The following is an 18807-nucleotide window of genomic DNA, read 5'->3' on the forward strand; positions in this document are numbered from 1 at the left end:
CTCCCCCTGACGCTGGGGACCCTCCTGGCTGTACGGGACCCTGTTTTCCCTTCCGTGTGGTGGTTAAGGGCAGAAACAGTGCCGTGAGAACGTTTCAGAGACTCATGACGTGCTCACTGTGCCTCTGCTGAGCAGGGATAACGTGGTGAACTGACCTGTCCCTTCAGTCCCAAAGGATATCCCCACCCCAACCTCTGATTGCAGTGACACAGGCAGAGTGATGGGGAAAGCTCTGGATCAGAAGTTGGGTGGCCTCTGCCCTCCTCCCTACTGCTGTGTAGGCAAATCACTTCCCCTCTCTGAGCCTGAGTTTTTCACCTACAAAACGGTTTGGGTCATAGCTAGGGTTCCCAGCCTTGGGGCCATGGAATTAAGGCAAGGGGCACATAATCACCTCAGGCATTGTCTATTGACCACATAATTCACTGTCATCATCACCATCATTGGTACCAATTGTTGACCACTTATTATGTCCTTTACATGCTCACAGCAACTGAATGAGGCTGGCATAATTGTTATCCCCATTTTACAGGTAAGGAAATTGAGGCTCAGAGAGAGTAAGTGACATGTCGATGTCCCACAACTAGTAAGTGACAGAGCTTAGCTGTAAAGCTGGGGTTCCCTGGCCCCAGAGCCTAAGCTCTTAGCCACGAGGCAATCCTGCCTCCCTAAATAACTTCTCTCACATTTACCTATCCTGCTGTTCCTCACATGCGTGTAGGTGGGGTTGCAAAGTATTGCAGAACTCACAGTAACTTTTGATAATTCTGCATGTGCTCAGTCTCAAGTATAACTACGTCTATGTGGCAGTCCACAAAAGTTTCAGACATTACAGAGGAGCCCTGATGCTTACATAATTTGGGTAATGAATACAGGACCAAAAGACACTCTCACAAGGTTTCCCAACCTGGCCCTTCTGCCACTCTATTAGAAGTTACGGCTTCACGTTCAGAGACTGCATCCTGCCTCTAGGAGCTCCTGCCTCCCTCTCCCCCAGCCTCCTTCCCATCACTCTGCCTGCTCCCCTCTGCTCTGCTGGCCTTCTTGGTCTCACACACCTCCCTTCTCCTCCTTTAGGCAGCCGACCTGCCTCCACCGCTCCCCAATAGGCCTCCACCAGAGGATTACTATGAGGAGGCCCTTCCCCTAGGGCCGGGCAAGTCCCCCGAGTACATCAGCTCCCACAGTAAGTTCTGGTCCCCCGGGGGTAGGGACAAGGGCAGGAGGCTCCTCTCCTGAAGTGCCTGTGTGTCCTGCTGGGGCTAGAGCTCCAAGCTGGGCACTGCCCAGCCATGCCCACTTCCTGAGGAGCTGCCTGAGTACCTGACCTCCCTCGTGACAGCCTAGGCGGGCCAGTGGGCATGGCCCCAGTGGTCAGGGGCTTGGGTTCTAGTCCCAGTTCTGTGTGGCCTTGGACAACCCCCTTCCCCTCTCTCGGCCTCTGTTCCCCTACCCTTAAAATAAGAAAGAGGGGCTAGATGCACACATATAAATGTGCTAGGATGGAGGTACACAGATGACCCCACAACACGGTTCATAGCACTGAAGCTGGCGCTCACCTGAGAGCTCCTCTTCAGTGGACTGGTGGAATAGTTGTGTTTCAGCAGAATCACATCTTACAGGTGGATTAGGTTACAAAGTCAATGCATAAGATAAGAAAGCCCGTGGTGGAAGTCAGAGGTCTTCAGAGTAGAATGTGGCCGCCCCAGAGGATTCATGAAATGATGTAGGCAGAAGTATTAGAAACTTCATTTATATTTAGTTCAATACATCTTTTTAAAATTTCCATGTGAGGGCTGGCCCCGTGGCTTAGCGGTTAAGTGCGCATGCTCCACTACTGGCAGCCCAGGTTCGGATCCCGGGCACGCACCAATGCACCGCTTCTCCAGCCGTGCTGAGGCCGCGTCCCACATACAGCAACTAGAAGGATGTGCAGCTATGACATACAACTATCTACTGGGGCTTTGGGGGAAAAAAAAAAGGAGGAGGATTGGCAATAGGTGTTAGCTCAGAGCCGGTCTTCCCCAGCAAAAAGAGGAGGATTAGCATGGATGTTAGCTCAGGGCTGATCTTCCTCACAAAAAAAAATACAATAAAATAAAAAATAAAAAAATAAAATTTCCACGTGAATATTTTAAAGTTTTAGTATTTATAATCTAATGGTAGCATAATACTTATAATTAGCTTATATGTACATATGTAATTTGTACATAAATAGTATATTATATGTATATATTTTTACTCATAGGTGAGCACAATAAAATAATTTAGAGGGCAATGGTACAAATTACCTTTTAAAAATCTCTTAAATTGCCCACAAAGAGAAGTCTTTGATTTTGACTAGTCTCTCAATCGGTTTCCTCCAGTGTTGCAAAAGATGGCTGTTTCTTTGAGGATCAGATAAGTCACTGGCTTGAGCACAGGGACTTACCATTACATACAAGAAACTGTATTACAGTTTTTGGATGACCCAGCACGTGTGGTTGCACTTGTATAGGATAATGTTTGTGTGACGCCCTTCTGTCATTCAGTAGCACAGTGGAATATTCTCCAGCCACCAAAACAATAAATAAAATAGGTCTGTCTGTGCTGATCAGAAATGAAGTCCAAGATATATTCATTGCAAAGAACTCAGACACAGAATACTGCATATAACATAATTTCATTTGTTTTTTAATGGGGTACACACACATGCATTCATTTTAACAATTTTTCCTAGGATATGCAAGAAACTATTAACAGTATTTTCCTGTGGGAAATGAACAGAAGTGTCAGTGAAGGGAACATATTTTCCCATTCATACTCTTTTGTACTGACTGCGCTTTTCACCGTGGGCATATATTTTTTTTATTGTAGTAAAATACACATAACGTAAAATTGACCATTTCAACCATTTTATAGTGCACCACCAGTGGCATTTAGTACATTCACAGTGTTGTGCAGCTGTCACCACTAGCTAGTTCCTAAATGTTTTCATCGCTCCAGAAGGAAACCCCATACCCATTAGGCAGTCACTCCCTGTTCTCTCCCCTGAGCCCCTGCCAACCACCAGTCTGCTTTCTCTCTCCATGGATTTGCCCACTCTGGATATTTCGTATGAATAGAATCATACGATATGTAGCTTTTTGTGTCTGGCTTCTTTCACTTAGCATAATGTTTTCGAGGTTCATCCATGTCATTGCATGTATCAGTACTTCATTCGTTTTTATGACCAAATAATATTCCATTGTATGGATATACCACATTTTGTGTATCCATTCATCAGTTCATGGACATCTGGGTTGTTTCCACCTTTGGGCTACTGTAGCATATTATTTTTGATTAATAAACTAGCTAAAACTAAGTGAGATGGGGTATTGGACCACGTGATTGGTGGTTCAGTACTCTTCAGCCTTGATTGTCTAGGGGTCTGTGTCGCTGCAAGCAGCTGTTCATATGTGCAGTGGGTCACTCTGTTTTAACCATTCGAGGACAGGGGAGGAAAGAGAAGACAAAGTGCTGCAGGGCCCTGAACCCCAGGTCAAGTCCCTCAGCTGAATGAGGCTCCTCCACCTCCCAGAGAGCTCCTTCCTCTCTTGGATGGGGCTGGGGCCGAGAAGCTACCTCCCAGGAGCAGCGGGGATCCTGGGGCAGGAGGGAAGGGAGTGCCTCCGGAAGGCCAGGGACCTTGTCTAGGGGGAGAGCGCCAAGCCCGTCAGGGAGTATCCTTCCTCTCGAACACAGTGTCCAGCCCTGCCAGGTGTCCCAGCACTTTGCTGCGGGTACCCCCTCCCCCTTCCCCATCGCACTTCCTCCTCCCCCAGCCCTCACCTCTGGTCCTGACTCCCCCAGTCCACCCCACAGGAGATGTCACCATGATCTGAGGCCTCAGAGTACCTGCTGGAAAAGGCAGGCTCTGAGCCTAACTTGGGAGATAGAACTGGGTGTCCCGGTTGCTGGAAATTTGAGTGCTGCCGTCCTCAGGAAACAGATGGACATCAGGGGCTGGGAGCCCTGAGCAGTGCTCTGAAGAGCAGCGTGTATGAGAGCGAGTTACACTGGGTGAAGGAAGGCTTCCTGGAGGAGGCATGTGCTTCTATTCCCTGAGCTGGCAACCTCAGTCTCACCCAGGCTCTGTCACTAGCAAACCGCGTGGCCTCAGTTTCCTCATCTGTAAAATGGGGCTAATACCTACCTCCCTGCATTGTGGGAATGGCAGGAGATGATAATAATAGTGATGGCTGGTGTTTGTCTAGTACATTATGTGTGCCAGGCACTGTGCCGAATTTATATGCATTATAGCACTAATCCAAGGTGGGAACTGTTCATGTCACTTTAAGGGGAGGAATCTGAAATGCAGAGAAACTGTGTTTTCTTTCTGAGGTCACTCAGTAAATGTGAAGATAGGTTTGAACTCAAATCTGATCAACCCCAAAGCACATGCCTTTAACCCACTGAACTTCAGGGTGTGCTCGGGAGACCATCTGCATCAAAATAACCTGAATTATTTTTAAAAAATCCAATTCCTTGGAGTTCAACATATTTCTATTTTTACACATGTTTTTTAAATGTCCTATTAAATAATTAAAAAAAATTTTTTTTAAACCTCAGCCCACACTAGTGAATCAGAGTCTCTGGGGATACAGCCTAGGGCTCTGCATTCTAAAAAGACCCCCAATAATTCTGATGCAGAGTACAATTTGAGATACTCCCAACCCCTGTCCTGTGCTGCTGCCCTGGATGGGAATGTGTTGTGAAAATTCAGCGTGGGCAGCTGCCGTAGTCACTATTGTGTGCGTTATTATTATCTCTCTAGTCCAGTTCCTCTATGGTTGCAGAGGTTTACAAGGAGATCACTTTGACAAGAAGAGGGAGCACATATATTAGGAAGTGAGTGGAAGGGCTGAGGTGGCCGAAGATCAGGCAGCGGCAGAGCAGGGAGGGGGTCTGAGCCCAAGCAGCTGGGGCCCCTGCAGTACAGGGACCAGAGCTGTGACTAAGATACACACACACGCACACACACATCAGTGCTCTGGGATCACTGAGGAGGAGCTGACCATTCTCTGCCTAGGAAGGTCAGAGGAAAGATCTTGAAGGATGGGTCTTGAAGGATGAGTAGGCGTTCTCTAGCAGAAGGTAAGAGAGCACAGGGGATAGCATGGATGCAGGCCCAGAGCACAGAGGGCATGTGGGAAGCTAGAGCAGATGAGGTGCAGAGAGGAGGCCCCACGCCCTGGCTGGGGAGCTGCAGGGAGCTCCACCCTCCCTTCCCTGAGGAGGGGCACGGTGTCCAGGATCCTCCCCAGCCCTAGCCTCTGGAGTCTGCCTGCATTTCTCCAAGGTGCGGCTCTTACTGGCAATCCCACAGACGGCTGCAGCCCAGCCCACTCCATCGTGGATGGCTACTACGAGGACGCAGACAGCAGCTACCCCACGACCAGGATGAATGGGGAGCTGAAGAACTCCTGTAAGTACCAGGAGGGTGTTCAGAAGGTTCTGTCCTTGAAGAGCAGGCCTTGACCTGACCCTTGGCATATATGTGCTCACCACCTCCTCTGATGTTTACTGAGCACTCACTGAGTGCCAGAAACTGGGCTAAACACTCTGTATTCAGTGATCCTCGCAGTGGCCCCATGAGGTAGATACTGTTATTTATTATGGCCATTTTACTAATAAGAACACTGAACCTCTGAGAAGTGAAGTCACCGAGAGCACACAGCCAGTGGTAACTCTGTGAAACAGTGACCATGTGGGAGGGTAGCCATTACCATGCTCACTCCTCATGCCCACCCCTTCATGATCTGGGGACCCCAGAGCAGGGACGCCTGCAGAGGGGTAAGAATGTACCTCCCGGGCGGCGGCACAGTGGCGGGTCCTTTGCCACCGCACCTGCAGACAATGACTCTGACGCAATGAGCAGCTCCTACGAGTCCTATGACGAGGAGGAAGAGGAAGGGAAGGGGCCGCAGCCCACGCACCAGTGGCCCTCGGAGGAGGCCTCCATGCACCTGGTGAGGGACTGCAGGATATGTGCCTTCCTGCTGCGGAAAAAGCGCTTCGGGCAGTGGGCCAAGCAGCTGACCGTCATCAAGGAAGACCAGCTCCTGGTGAGTGGCCGTGGGCGTGTGCCTCTAGGCCTCACATGGACTTGCACGTGTGTGTGTGTGTGTGTGTGTGTGTGTGTGTACCTGTGTGCATGCAGGTGTGTCTGCCTCAGTTCCTCTGGGCTTGCTTCATGCACAGAGGCTCAAAGCCTGGTGCTTCTGAGATCAGGGCTCTCCCACTCGAACAGAATTTTAAAAATCAAAACAAAACAAAAAAAATCTAGAAGACCCGATATAGACTTTACCAAGTTTTTGTTTTGCCAAGAACGAATTTTTTATCACTTTTAAACAATGTTTATTGTTCTTCATTATGCAAGTAAATGTGTTTATTTATAAAACCAGAGTAAAACAAAATGAAAAATGATTCTTAAAAACCACCTATAATCCCATTGACCCAGAGCTAACCACTGTTAAGGTTTAATATACATATTTCCACACTCATTTCCATGTACCTGTCTTTGCTAAAACTGAACCCACGTAGCACTTGTTATTACATAACTTGCTTTCTCCCTTTTTTTAAAATTCACCATCTCTCATCGCTATCATTTCATAAAAGAAAATGTACCTTTAATTACAAAGTAGGAAGGTGGACATAATTTCAGAAAAAAAAATAGCTCTTTACCGGGTCGGCCCCGTGGCTTAGCGGTTAAGTGCGCACGCTCCGCTGCTAGCAGCCCGGGTTCGGATCCCAGGCGCGCACCGACGCACTGCTTCTCCCGCCATGCTGAGGCCGCATCCCACATACAGCAGCTAGAGGGATGTGCAGCTATGACATACAACTATCTACTGGGGCTTTGGGGGGAAAAATAAATAAATAAAATTATTTAAAAAATAAAAAATAGCTCTTTACCCAAAAATCTGCTGACCTGCCTTGCCCAACATATATCCAGTTGAAACATGGCCCTTTCTTACCCTGGGTCAGTGAAAAGCTCATCCCAGGCCAGAACAAGTCCAAGGTTAGGACTGACTTCTTTCCACTCCTTATGCTTTCTACTTTTTCCTTGACTTATTGCACTGGTCAGGACCTCCAGCACAATGTAAAGTCCAGATCTTGAAGGAAAGTTTTAGTAATTCACCATCAAGGCTGATGTTTGCTGTGGGTTGTTTGTAGATGCCCTTTATTATCACATTAAGGAAGTTCTCCTCTATTCCTTGTTTGCTAAGAGTTTATGTTACAAATGGGTGCAGAGTTTTACTGAATACTTTTTCTACTTCTATTGAGATATGCGGTTTTTCTCCTTTTTTCTGTTAATGTTATGAATTATATGGCTGGTTTTTCAATGCTAACCTGCTCTTACATTCCTAGAATAAACCCTACTTGATCTTAATGCAGTATGCTTTTTATATGTGTCTGGATTCTATTTGCTAATATTTTGTTTAGGGCTTTTGCAACTATGTTATGAGAGAAATTAGCCTATAATTTTCCTTTTTTGTAATGCCATTGTCAGATTTTGGTATCAAGGTAATGCTGGCTTCATAATAAGAATTGAGAAGTGAGAATCATTACTGATAAACTTTAGACTTCCCAAGCCCACCCTCCATCTCAGCTAGAATTCGCTCTCCCACATTCCTGCCATGTCGCCCTTTAGTAGCAAAGAGCTGGCTTCCTCCCAAGCCAGTCTGTTTCTTCTCTGCTTCTTTAGACTAGAATGGTCTTCCTGGTATTGTGCTAAAATCTGCCTCTTCCTAAATAGGTAGTTGTGCCCCCAGGGGCCCATCGGTAGCCCTTAAGATCTGAAGATTGTCCAAAGACGCCCATCTCCCAGGATTCTCTTCTCTGGGGTGAATAGCTAAAGCCTCTGTCTTCCTGCAGTGCCCACGGATGGGCTGGGTAGGGGAGATCTCTGTGGGGTAGGCGGAGCTCCCCCGAGCCTTTGCCTGAGGGTATCTCCTCCCCCACCCTCCACTCCAGGAAGACCTGACCCCTTCTCTCCCTGTTCAGTGTTACAAAAGCTCCAAGGACCGGCAGCCACATCTGAGGCTGGCGCTGGATGTCTGCGGCGTCATCTACGTGCCCAAGGACAGCCGGCACAAGAGGCACGAGCTGCGCTTCTCGCAGGGGGCCACTGAGGTCTTGGTGCTGGCACTGCAGAGCCGGGAGCAGGCCGAGGAGTGGCTGAAGGTACAGGGGGCCTGAGCCTTCCTCCCACCCGCCCTCTCTCCCTTCCTTCCTCTCCTCCCCAGGCCCAGCCCTCAGTGGGGTGGGCTCCTTCCCTGGAACAACAGGCCTTGCTCAGGGAGAGGGGGTAATTGCCCTATGCATGGCTAGGGCTTATGTGTGGAAATAGGCCTTGGACGTTTCCAGGAGACAGACCTCAGGCTGGAAGCCTTTGTTCCTCTTAAGTGTTTTATTTTCCTTTCTAACATCCCCACTGTGGGCTTGTCCAGCCTGCACTTGTCCATCTCCTGGAATGGGGAGGTTAACATCTACAAAGGAAGCTGATTTTATCATTAGATAAGCTAATCTTTTTTTTTCTTTTAAAAAAGGAAAAATTCTTCTTTATCTTAGGCGAAATGTGCATCCTTGTAACGTCCACCTATGATCCAGCTTCTGCGTCTTGCAGCTGCACAGAACAATGAGAGTGATTGTGTACTGAGCACTCACTTCGTGCCATGCATTGTGCTAAGAGCTATACAAACATGAGCTCATTTACTTTTGGCAGTGGGACTATTATTGTTCCCATTTTACAGATGAGGAAACTGAGGCACAGAGAACTTATGTGATTTGCCAAAGGTCACACAACCAAGTGGTTGAGGCTAGGGTTAGAAGCCAACAAGGAAACCTACTCCAAACGCCATAGGCAAGGTGGCATTGTGATGACGAGGGAGGAGTTTGGTGACACACAGACTTGAGTTCAATCCCAGGCCTAAGTGCCACTTACTGGCAGTGTGATCTTCTGCGAATGACTTTGCCTCTCTGTGCCTCGGTTGCCTCCTCTATACAATGGTTCTCGTAAGGATTCTAGAGAGCAGTTGTCACGGTGCCTGCCAGGCAGTCAGTGCTCAGTAACGATCAGGGATTACTGTGTGATGATGGTGAAGCCCTGCCCCCAGTCCCTTACAGCAGGCCCTTGGCCCTGCACCCTGCCTCCATTTCACTCTGACACCTTTCTCTCTCTCCTCTGATCTTCCTGCTGGAACAAAGAAACCAAACCCCTCCCTCCCTCCCCATCCTCCCTTCCTTCCTGTGATAACCAGCTCTCCCACTGGAATGTTTCGTGTTTCTCATTATTGCCTTTGTCTCAGGAGGGGAAGGAAGGGAGAGAACCTGCCTGCTGGGGGAGCCTCTGCCCTCAAGGGGCCGGTGGGTCAGAAGGTGCCCTTGACCCGGAGTTAGGAGGCCTGCCTTGACACCCCGATCCTGGGAGGCCATTAGCCCAGAGGTTAAGGGGAGGCAACCGTGGCTTCGCCTCTCGGAGCCCCCTCATCCTAATCTGTAACTTGGTAATCACAGCGGTCCCTGCCCCACAAGGCTGCTGTGGGGATGCAATGGGATAATCTGCATAAAGCCACAGATCGGTGAGCAACAAGTGGTGGCCGTTGTTATTTCGTGATCTGGATGCTTATGCTGTGTGAGCTTGGGTGAATGCCTTGGAGTCTCAGTTTCCTCATCTTTGAAATGGAGGGGATAGCCCTGGCTCTCCAACATAGTCACAGAAGCAAGTCCTAGTTCACCTGGGCCTTTACACCCGTGATCTCACTGGTCCTCAGACAACCCAGGGAGGTTATAACCCATGTTACAGACAGGGAAACCAAGGCCCAGAGCAGGGAAGTGGCTTTCCGAAGGCCACATGACTACTTAGCAATGGAGCTAGGGCTAGAAGCCAAGCCTCTTGTTTCCTGGCCCTGTATCTTTTCAATTCAAGGGACAGACAAGAGAAAGCCTGTTCAAACCCTGACGTGGCCTACACGTGTGGCAGGAGGCCACGTCAACCCATCTCTTCTGCCCAGTGATCCCAAGCCCTCTGCTCGATGGCCCTGACCGCACAGACCCCATTCTTCCTTTTGCCTCCACAGTGTCCCTGCCCACTGGGACAGCTGTTTGTCCTCTCCACAGGTCATCCGAGAGGTGAACAAGCCCATCGGGGGAACCGAGGGGGCAGACGTGCCCAGATCCCCAGTCCTCCCGTGCAAGCTGGACCTAGACAAGGTACATCTGTCTCCACAAGGTTTCCTCTGGGCCAGGCAGCATGGGCTCTGCCCAGGAGGACTCGCAGGCTGGTGGTGAAGCCAGGCACCAGCGGTGGTGTCATACACCTGAGATTGCCCAACACAGAGCTGGTGCAATAGTAGGTGTTCAATGTCTGCTGACTTAATGAATGCATGAATGAATGAATGCCCATGTCCAGGGTACAATACAAGCCAGAGGAGGGAGTGACTAACCCTGCCAGGACAGGAGGAGGTCACATTTGAACGGAAAAGTCAGTTGGAATTTGTCGCTCAGGGGAGTGTGCCACACTGGGACCAGTGGAGCCATCATTTAGTAGTTGGTCAGGCCATCAGCAAACACGTGCTAGTGCCTGTGCTTGGCCGGGTGCTGCGGGGGATAGAGGGACTCAGCCCCAAACCCTAGGGGGAGGTTTAAGACCCACACACGTGGATCTTGCATGATCTAATAAAGGCTGGCATTTACAGAATATGACTGTGTGGCCAGCATTGTTCTATATGCTTTACATTTATTACTTAAGTTAATTTCCACAACTGTTCTTTGACAGATTACATTTTCCAGATAAGGAGCTGAGGCACAGAGAGGTTTACCCCAAGTCACATAGTTAATAAGAAACGGAGCTGGGGTTTACACCCAGGCAGCCTGGCGCTTGATGACTCTGCCACCCCACCTCTCAAGGAGGACATCCTGAGCTCCATCCACGGGTTGTTAGGAGCATGTGCCGTGCACCAAGCGCTGTGCTCGGCACGGGGTGCAACTCTAACAGAAACAGACCTGCCCCCTGCCCTCCCAGCGGGGAGTCGGAGTCAACGTGAATCGAATCATCACACAGATTTAGAAATGCCAAGCTGTGTAAGTGCTGGGAGGGAAAAGTACCAGGTACCCTGGGAGCGTATGCCTGGGGGCCTGCTCTTGTCTCAGGGTCAGGGAGTACATTTCAGATGAGGGTGAAACACTAGCGAGGAAAGGGAGGGGACAGGCATTCCAAGCAGGGGGCGCAGGCCCTAGAGCAGAAGGAAGCATGGAATGGAAAGAGGCCAGTGTGGCTGGGCTTGGAGAGAAGGGGGAGCATGTCAGCCCTATTAGAGTGGTCCTGGAAAGCTGTGTGAGGGCCACGGGAGCTCAGGCTAGCCAGAGAGGTGGGGGGGATTAGGGAAGATGGCACCTATGTTGAGCCTTAAAGAATGGGCAAGATTTCACTGGGGCAGAGGTGGGCCAAGGGACAGGAGCTGCAAGGGAAGGGAGCAGCAGAAGCACAGGTGTGGGGTCAGCAGACAGTCACTAGGAGAGGAGACATGGGGGGCTCTCGTGCCCAGGAGGATGCTGGAGGAGAAGCCCAACCCTGTCCTCACTCACTCAGCCTTTGCTATTGGGCCTGAAGGAAAGCAGCATTGGAGAATGAGTATGTGTGTGAGAGAAAGAGTGTGAATGTGAGTGTGAGTATGTGTGTGTGTACACGCCTGCAGGTGCGTGCCGTTGTGCAGTTGGAAGGGGCTGTAGAGAAATAAGAGGCAAGCTCTTAGACGTGAGCTTTCCTCTGGTTGAGTGTAGAGGGGGAGGGTAGCTAAAATGTTTAGGGTGGCATTTTTGGAGGGGAGTGGGAGTGGGGATGTGGTATTGGTGGGTCTGTCTCTCCATGGAATCATGTGACTGAAGTGCCATCATCAAGTCAATTCCAAAGTGCTCACAGTGTTTCTTTGTATTTGCTTTCTATCTCAATGAAAAACTTACCCGTTGCAGAACAAATAGAACCATAAGTTGTGTTTCACAGTTTACAGGGGTGATTCTTTATACTTTTGACAGTTCTATCCCATGTCTGACAGTTGCCAGTTTCCCAGCCTTTGGAAATTGAGGGGAGCACCCAGCCTCTCCTGTCCTCCCTGCCCCCCACTACTAAGCTTATAGCAAAGCATCTCTGAGCCTGGCCTGAGGGGTCCCCGGCAGGAAAGGTTTAAGGGCCTCAGAGCTCTGTAATTCCACCTTTTTAAGTGGGTGAGTGTCATTTTAATCCTTTCTTGAGTCTGGCTGGCACACTTTAGCTTCTTAAAGTGAGATGGCAGCACACCACACAGGTATTAGAAATGATAGTCTGTGGGCCTCGCAATTTCACTTGGGCTCTGTGGGGCCTCACAGCAGTCCACCGAAAAGAGTGTAATTCAGGTGAGAAAACTGAGCCCTGGGGAGATGAAAGGATTTTCCCACATTCCCACAGCTAATAGGTGGTACTAGAGACATAATTTCTTCCAAGGTCCATCTGACTGCTCCGCGCCACCTCCCATAGTAGTAGGTACTTAATTGACCTTGTATGAATGAATGAATGGACGGATGAATGAATGATTGCTCCAGAGTTGGCACGATGAGTAAAAATAATTTTGGCTGGCAGTGAAGTTGTTACCATGGTATGTGTGTGTGTCTTTACCATCTTCTCATCCAAATAGGACTGTAGTGGACTCCTGTCTTCTCACCGCTCACATTTATTGGTCACCAAGTCCTTTCATGACTATTTTGAAAATACCAACTCCTCTCTCTTTCTCCATCCTCACTGTCACCTTGGCTCACCCGCTTACTGAGTCTCCTCTGGCTCACATGACACTCTCAAGTGGCTCTTTTGCTTCCAGTCTTGCTCCCTCTTGTCTGGCCAGGTCACTGGTGAACCACTGGACGCCAGTGGAGGCATCCTAAATGGGTTACATTACATTAGTATCCCACTTAAATACCTTCCCCGTGCCCTATCACCTGCCAAATGTGGTCCAGCTCCTAGGACGTTTATCTCAATGTGTTGTAATTAATTGCCTCGCTCTCCAAGTAGACTGTAACTCGAAGACACAACCATCCTAAGTCATCGCTGTCCTCCCCATACCTGGTGTAGTATCAGGCACATGATAGTTACTGACAAATATTTATTAGCTAATCCTCATGTGCAGGGGTCAGGGGGAGATGGAACCAACAAAGGAAGGCTTCTGAGTGTGCTCTCTGATGCGGGGCCATCTGTGTCCCTCCCCAGAGACTGTCCCAAGAGAAGCAGACCTCAGACTCCGACAGCCTGGGCATGGGTGACAACTGTTCCACCCTCGGCCACCGGGAGGCCTGTGAACATGGTAGGAACCTCTGGGGGCTTAGGCCTGAGAGTGCTAGAGCTGGGAGGAGCCTTGCCACAGGCACACAGTGCAGAGCAGGTCCTGACCACACTGGAGACCTGGGTAGGGTGACCTGGCCAGTCCACACCTGGAGCCGTGTGGGCCAGGCCCTGTGTGCAGGCTGAAAGGGCCACTGGGAAGGCTTGGGGTGGGTGGATCTGGGCTTGGGTCTCCCTCCCCTCCCCTGACCCCTCTCCCCAGCAACAGGCAAAGGGAAGAAGAGCAGCCTGGCAGAGCTGAAGGGCTCAATGAGCAGGGCTGCAGGCCGCAAGATCACCCGCATCATCGGCTTCTCCAAGAAGAAGGTGCTGGCTGATGACGTGCAGATGCCCTCCACCGAGGAGGTTCCATGCTGTGGTGAGTACCAGGCATGAGGAGAAGGAGAATTCAGACCCTATTGACAGGGAGCCCTGGGGCTAAGCCAGGAGACCCTCCCAGGCCTCACCCACCTCAACCCCAAGGCAGAGGAAAGAATCCTCCAACCAGATGGTTAATCCTATCCCATCAACAACCCATGCCCTTCCATCACTTCTCTCCCGTGACGCCCTGACGCTTAGCAGAAGGAAAAGCCAACTGACTCTCATATTTCTGTGCTCCCTGTGATCTTAGCACAGTCACTGCCCTTCTCTGGGCCTCAGTTTCCTCCACCATAATAAGAGGAGAGTATCTTATTTCCCAGCATATAACATGCCAGGTGTGTAAGTTACAACCCAGTCTTATAAAGAAATTTCTTAGATAAAAATATTTAAGTATGTTTCATTATAAATGCATTCAAAGTGAGTTAAAAGTGGTTTGGAAGGGAAACCATATTATTCTGGTCATCCAAACGCAGTGTTCCATGTACTGGAACCCAATAGGAAATCATATATTTTAGATATTTTAGATTTGGAGCCTGTACCTTGCTCGTTTTATAATTCTTTCTTGGCTAGATGTTTTTGTTCCTACATGCTGCCACCAGGTGTCAGCATCATCCATTATTTTCTGTCTTTCAGTAAGGACGAGTTTTGATATTTTAGGGAGAGGCAAGGCAAGAGGGAGGGTTGTCTTTTATTCATTCTCTGTAGTAGTGCCTGCCCTTTTCGTCAAGCTTGGTATGGTCCAAAGGCTGTGCAGTGATATACAAATGTGATTAGCAGTCCCTGTATCTCAGATAGGAAACTGAAACAGAGAGACAGGAGGATGTCTGAGGTCACAGACTGGGAGAGAGTGAGCTGATCCGGGACCCAGAACGCCTTCTTTCCAGCTAGAGTACAAGGGTTGTCCAGGTGCTCTGTGCCCGGAGTGTAGACCCATGCACCTCGACTTGCATCCCCCACCGTGGGGTGCCCCAGGGCTGGGCTGTCGGAGGTCACGCTGCTGGTCTCCGTCTCCCAGGCTATCTGAACGTGCTGGTGAACCAGGGCTGGAAGGAACGCTGGTGCCGCCTGAATGGCAACACTCTGTATTTCCACAAGGACCGCACAGACCTGCGGACCCACGTGAACGCCATCGCCCTCCGTGGCTGTGAGGTGGCCCCGGGCTTTGGGCCCAGACACCCATTTGCCTTCAGGATTCTGCGCAACCGGCAAGAGGTCACCATCTTGGAGGTGAGAGGAGAGAGTCCAGGTGGTGCTTGGTGGTGGGAACTGAGAGGAGCTCTGGTGTGGGCGTTAGCTTTTGTCTTGGGACCTTGCTACTGACATTACGGGGACTGAGGACGAAGGCAAAGGAAGCCAGCTGCTGCCAGAGATCAAGTAGGGTTGCCAGATAAAATATAGGACACCCACTTAAATTTGGATTTCAGATAAATAACAAATAATGTTTTTAATATAAATATATCCCGTGCAATATTTGGGACATACCTATACTAAAAAATTATTTGTAGTTTATCTAAAATTTGAATTAAACAGAGCATTCTACCATTTTTATTTGCTAAATCTGGCAACCCTATACCCAAGGTTGGTTTATTCTCTCATATCTTTAAATCCCAAGCCTGAAAGGCATCTAGTCTGATCTAACCTGGATCTGACTCTGGAACCCCCTCTAAAACCTTCCCAGCAGTGGCCGTCCACCTCAGATAAACAAACTACTGCCCTTCAGGGTAGCCTGCCCCTCCCACTGAACCTAAATTTTTAGAAAGATTTTCTCCATACTGAGTTGAAATCTTTAAGCTCCATGAAGGCAGTAGCCATGCCTGTTCTGCATACTTCTGTTTTTCCAGAACCCAGTCTGATGTCAGGCACAATGAACGGCTCAGTTAATATTTGTTGAACAAATGGCTGAATGAAAACATGATTTTATTTCATCCATTCATTGTGGTCCTTACCCAGTGGCCCTAGCCCTCCTCTCTGAGGTTATGCAGAATACGTTTAATCTCTCTTCTACATGTCAATCCTTCAGCTGTTTAGAATTTAAAATATTAGCGCTGGAGGAAAACTTAAATAACTACCCCCTCACATTACAGATAAGGAAACTGAGGCCCAGGCAGCCAAGTGCTTTGTCCAAGGCTCCACAGAGGGTCAGTGGGCTCCCGGTCTTATCCTAGAACTAAAACTCAGCCTCTTGGTCTTGTTTTCTTTGCCCAGTACCCACTGCCTCTCTCAGTTCTTAAATTTCAAGAAAGATTGCCCCTGTAACTCACTTTTATTTTTGATAGTTTGAAATGGATCTATTTCTCTTAAATTATTCACAGAGCTTTCTGGTAAAAAGTGTGCTTCCTTTATTCAAGTTTAGCATTTTTGTGCTAAGTTGATTTTATAATAATGCTCTTTAAATGAGAACTAACCATAAGTATGTGTTTAGTTGACCAGCAACTTCTTGGAGATTTTCCTGTATATAATACTACAAGTAATTGGCAATTATAACACAAGAAAAAAATTGCTTGGGTTATGTGAGAAATAGCCTCCTCTAATAAAAAGTAAAATATTTTTTTAAAAATTCAGGGAACATCTAAATGTTGTTTTCACATCTGAATGGTGGGAAAGACTCTGAGGATAATGAGGGAGGGTGTATGTCTTAGAGAGGTAGTCAGAGAGGGCTTCTCTAAGGAGGTGGCATTAGAGCAGAAACCTGAATAGAGGGAAGGCAAAAGCCACTTGGATTTTGATATGTGTTCTTCTTGAATCCCTCAGTATTGGGTGCATAACAGGTACTATACGCATATGGGTTTGGCTGAAGGGAGCGGGTAGCCAGAGACCCTGACAGTCTTGTGCCTGTGAACATGGCTGGTGCCTCCTCTCCTTTAGGCAAACTGCTCAGAGGACATGGGCCGCTGGCTGGGGCTGCTGCTGGTGGAGATGGGCTCCAAAGTGACTCCCGAGGCGCTGCACTATGACTACGTGGACGTGGAGACCTTGACCAGCATCGTCAGCGCGGGGCGCAACTCCTTCCTGTAAGGGTCAGCACCCCACAGCCCACAGCTGCCCACAGCCTTTCCTATCTCTGCTCCCTCTCAGAGGCTCCCGGTCCAGCCCTGGACACTGGGAGGGAGGGAGGAAGGGCTGAGGAAGACTGCTTCCTTGGAAAGTCAGAGTGGGTGCCTTCCTCTTCCAGCAGGCGGGAGTGGGCTGACTAAAGGAGGTAGCCCACGGTCCAGGGAAGCTGTGGATGGAATGAGCAAAAGTGGAGAAACCCTTTTGCCTAGTGGCCTGGGCTCTGCTCTCTTGCCACAGAATCTTAGGTTCTCACATCTTTGAGCATCCAGGTGAGCATGGGGCTGGTACATGGAATTCGGCATTGAGAGAGCCAGGTCAAGTCACAGCTCTGTCATGACCAACAGCTTGGGCTGGTGCTTGCCAGCTTGGATCTTCTGTTTTCTTACTTAGAGGACGAGTGATGGATTCCCCACTTGCCGAGCTGTTGTGAGAATCACCGGGGCCCCTGCCTGTGAAGCCCTTAGCACAGCAATGGCCCAGTGCTGCCTGGCATGGCTGCTATTACCAACCTTCTGACCACTGCCAGAATCAAATGAGAGAGTGGACAGGACAGCACTGTAAGCTGCCGAGTGTCATCATCATTGTCATCGTCATTGTGCCTTGTATTTTCTAGATATGCAAGATCCTGCCAGGATCAATGGCCTGAGCCCCGTGTCTATGATGATGTTCCTTATGAAAAGATGCAGGTATGGTCCCTTGGGACTGCCCAGGCATGTGACAAAGGCCACTTCTTAGCTCTCCTTCACTGATCCTTTTTCCTTTGCCTTCGTATAACCAGCAGCTAGAAGAGGGGGGGGAGGTGCCCTTCTTATCACAGACCATGGGACAGGACCAGGACTCCCTGGCACAGGAGGCTGGGTGGTGCAGTGGAAAGATCCTCAGATCAGGAAAAACAAAGGGCTCTGTGAGCTCAAAGCACTACTCCAGTTTGAGCAAGGTACTGGGCTCTCCACCCCTGTTTACTGCTCTGTGAACTGATGCTGCTGATCCACTGGTGTCTGGGGGGGATGCCAAATGGGTTGCCGCCCCCAGAGGCCTTCACCTGATGGCATCCACAGTCTAGGCTTCAGCTCCCAGGACAAAGTCTCCCTGTCTTGCTCACTAAACCAAGGAGATGCCAGCTTGTTTTTTGTTTTGTTTTGTTTTGTTTTGTTTTTGTGAGGAAGATCAGCCTTGAGCTAACATCCGTGCTAATCCTCCTCTTCTTGCTGAGGAAGACCGGCTCTGAGCTAACATCTATTGCCAATCCTCCTCCTTTTTTTTCCCCCCAAAGCCCCAGTAGATAGTTGTATGTCATAGTTGCACATCCTTCTAGTTGCTGTATGTGGGACATGGCCTCAGCGTGGCTGGAGAAGCGGTGCGTCGGTTCGCACCTAGGATCTGAACCCGGGCCGCCAATAGCAGAGCACGCGCACTTAACCGCTAAGGCACGAGGCGGGCCCGCCAGCTTGTTAATTTACAATGAGGCCTCTGTAGCCATCACACGACCCAGACTGCTCCTGGCAGCATAGCCTCTGTCTTCTCCTCCCACAGGAGAGCCAGAGAACCACATTCTTTTTTTTTTTTTTTTGAGGAAGATCGGCCCTGAGCTAACATCTGCCAACCCTCCTCTTTTTGCTGAGGAAGACTGGCCCTGGGCTAATATCCATGCCCATCTTCCTCCACTTTATATGAGACACCTGCCACAGCATGGCCTGACAAGCAGTGCGTTGGTGCGTGCCCAGGATCCGAACCTGCGAACCCCGGCCCACCACAGCGGAGCGGGCGCACTTAACTGCTTGCGCTACCGGGCCGGCCCCCAGAGAACCACATTCTGATCAGACACTGGTAGGTGAGTCAGGCCTCACAGCTAAGGGAGAGAGAGAGGGAATCAAGCTGCCAAGGAAAGTAGATGTGTCTGCAGGCCAGGACCCCTGCCTTGGACAGTGCTGGATGACACTCTGAGTTCTCACCGCTAGGACTCCCTTTTCTAGAAACTTCTCCAGCCATCCTTCTTCTGTTTACAT

At 49.5% G+C, this 18807-nt stretch overlaps 1 protein-coding gene across 1 annotated transcript in view; it reads left to right on the plus strand.

Moving 5' to 3' along the window:
• Window positions 1-18807, plus strand: part of AFAP1L1 (actin filament associated protein 1 like 1) — a 37579-nt gene that overhangs the window by 2553 nt on the left and 16219 nt on the right. The window contains exons 4-13 of the mRNA XM_058549810.1: window positions 1078-1186; window positions 5321-5446; window positions 5875-6086; window positions 8026-8205; window positions 10141-10233; window positions 13256-13349; window positions 13590-13745; window positions 14763-14974; window positions 16613-16758; window positions 17415-17487. Of these exons, the coding sequence (XP_058405793.1) occupies window positions 1078-1186; window positions 5321-5446; window positions 5875-6086; window positions 8026-8205; window positions 10141-10233; window positions 13256-13349; window positions 13590-13745; window positions 14763-14974; window positions 16613-16758; window positions 17415-17487 (1401 nt within the window). The remainder of the gene's footprint in view (window positions 1-1077; window positions 1187-5320; window positions 5447-5874; window positions 6087-8025; window positions 8206-10140; window positions 10234-13255; window positions 13350-13589; window positions 13746-14762; window positions 14975-16612; window positions 16759-17414; window positions 17488-18807) is intronic.

The sequence above is a fragment of the Diceros bicornis genome, chromosome 1 (genome assembly GCF_020826845.1).
Source record: "Diceros bicornis minor isolate mBicDic1 chromosome 1, mDicBic1.mat.cur, whole genome shotgun sequence".
NCBI lineage: Eukaryota > Metazoa > Chordata > Mammalia > Perissodactyla > Rhinocerotidae > Diceros > Diceros bicornis.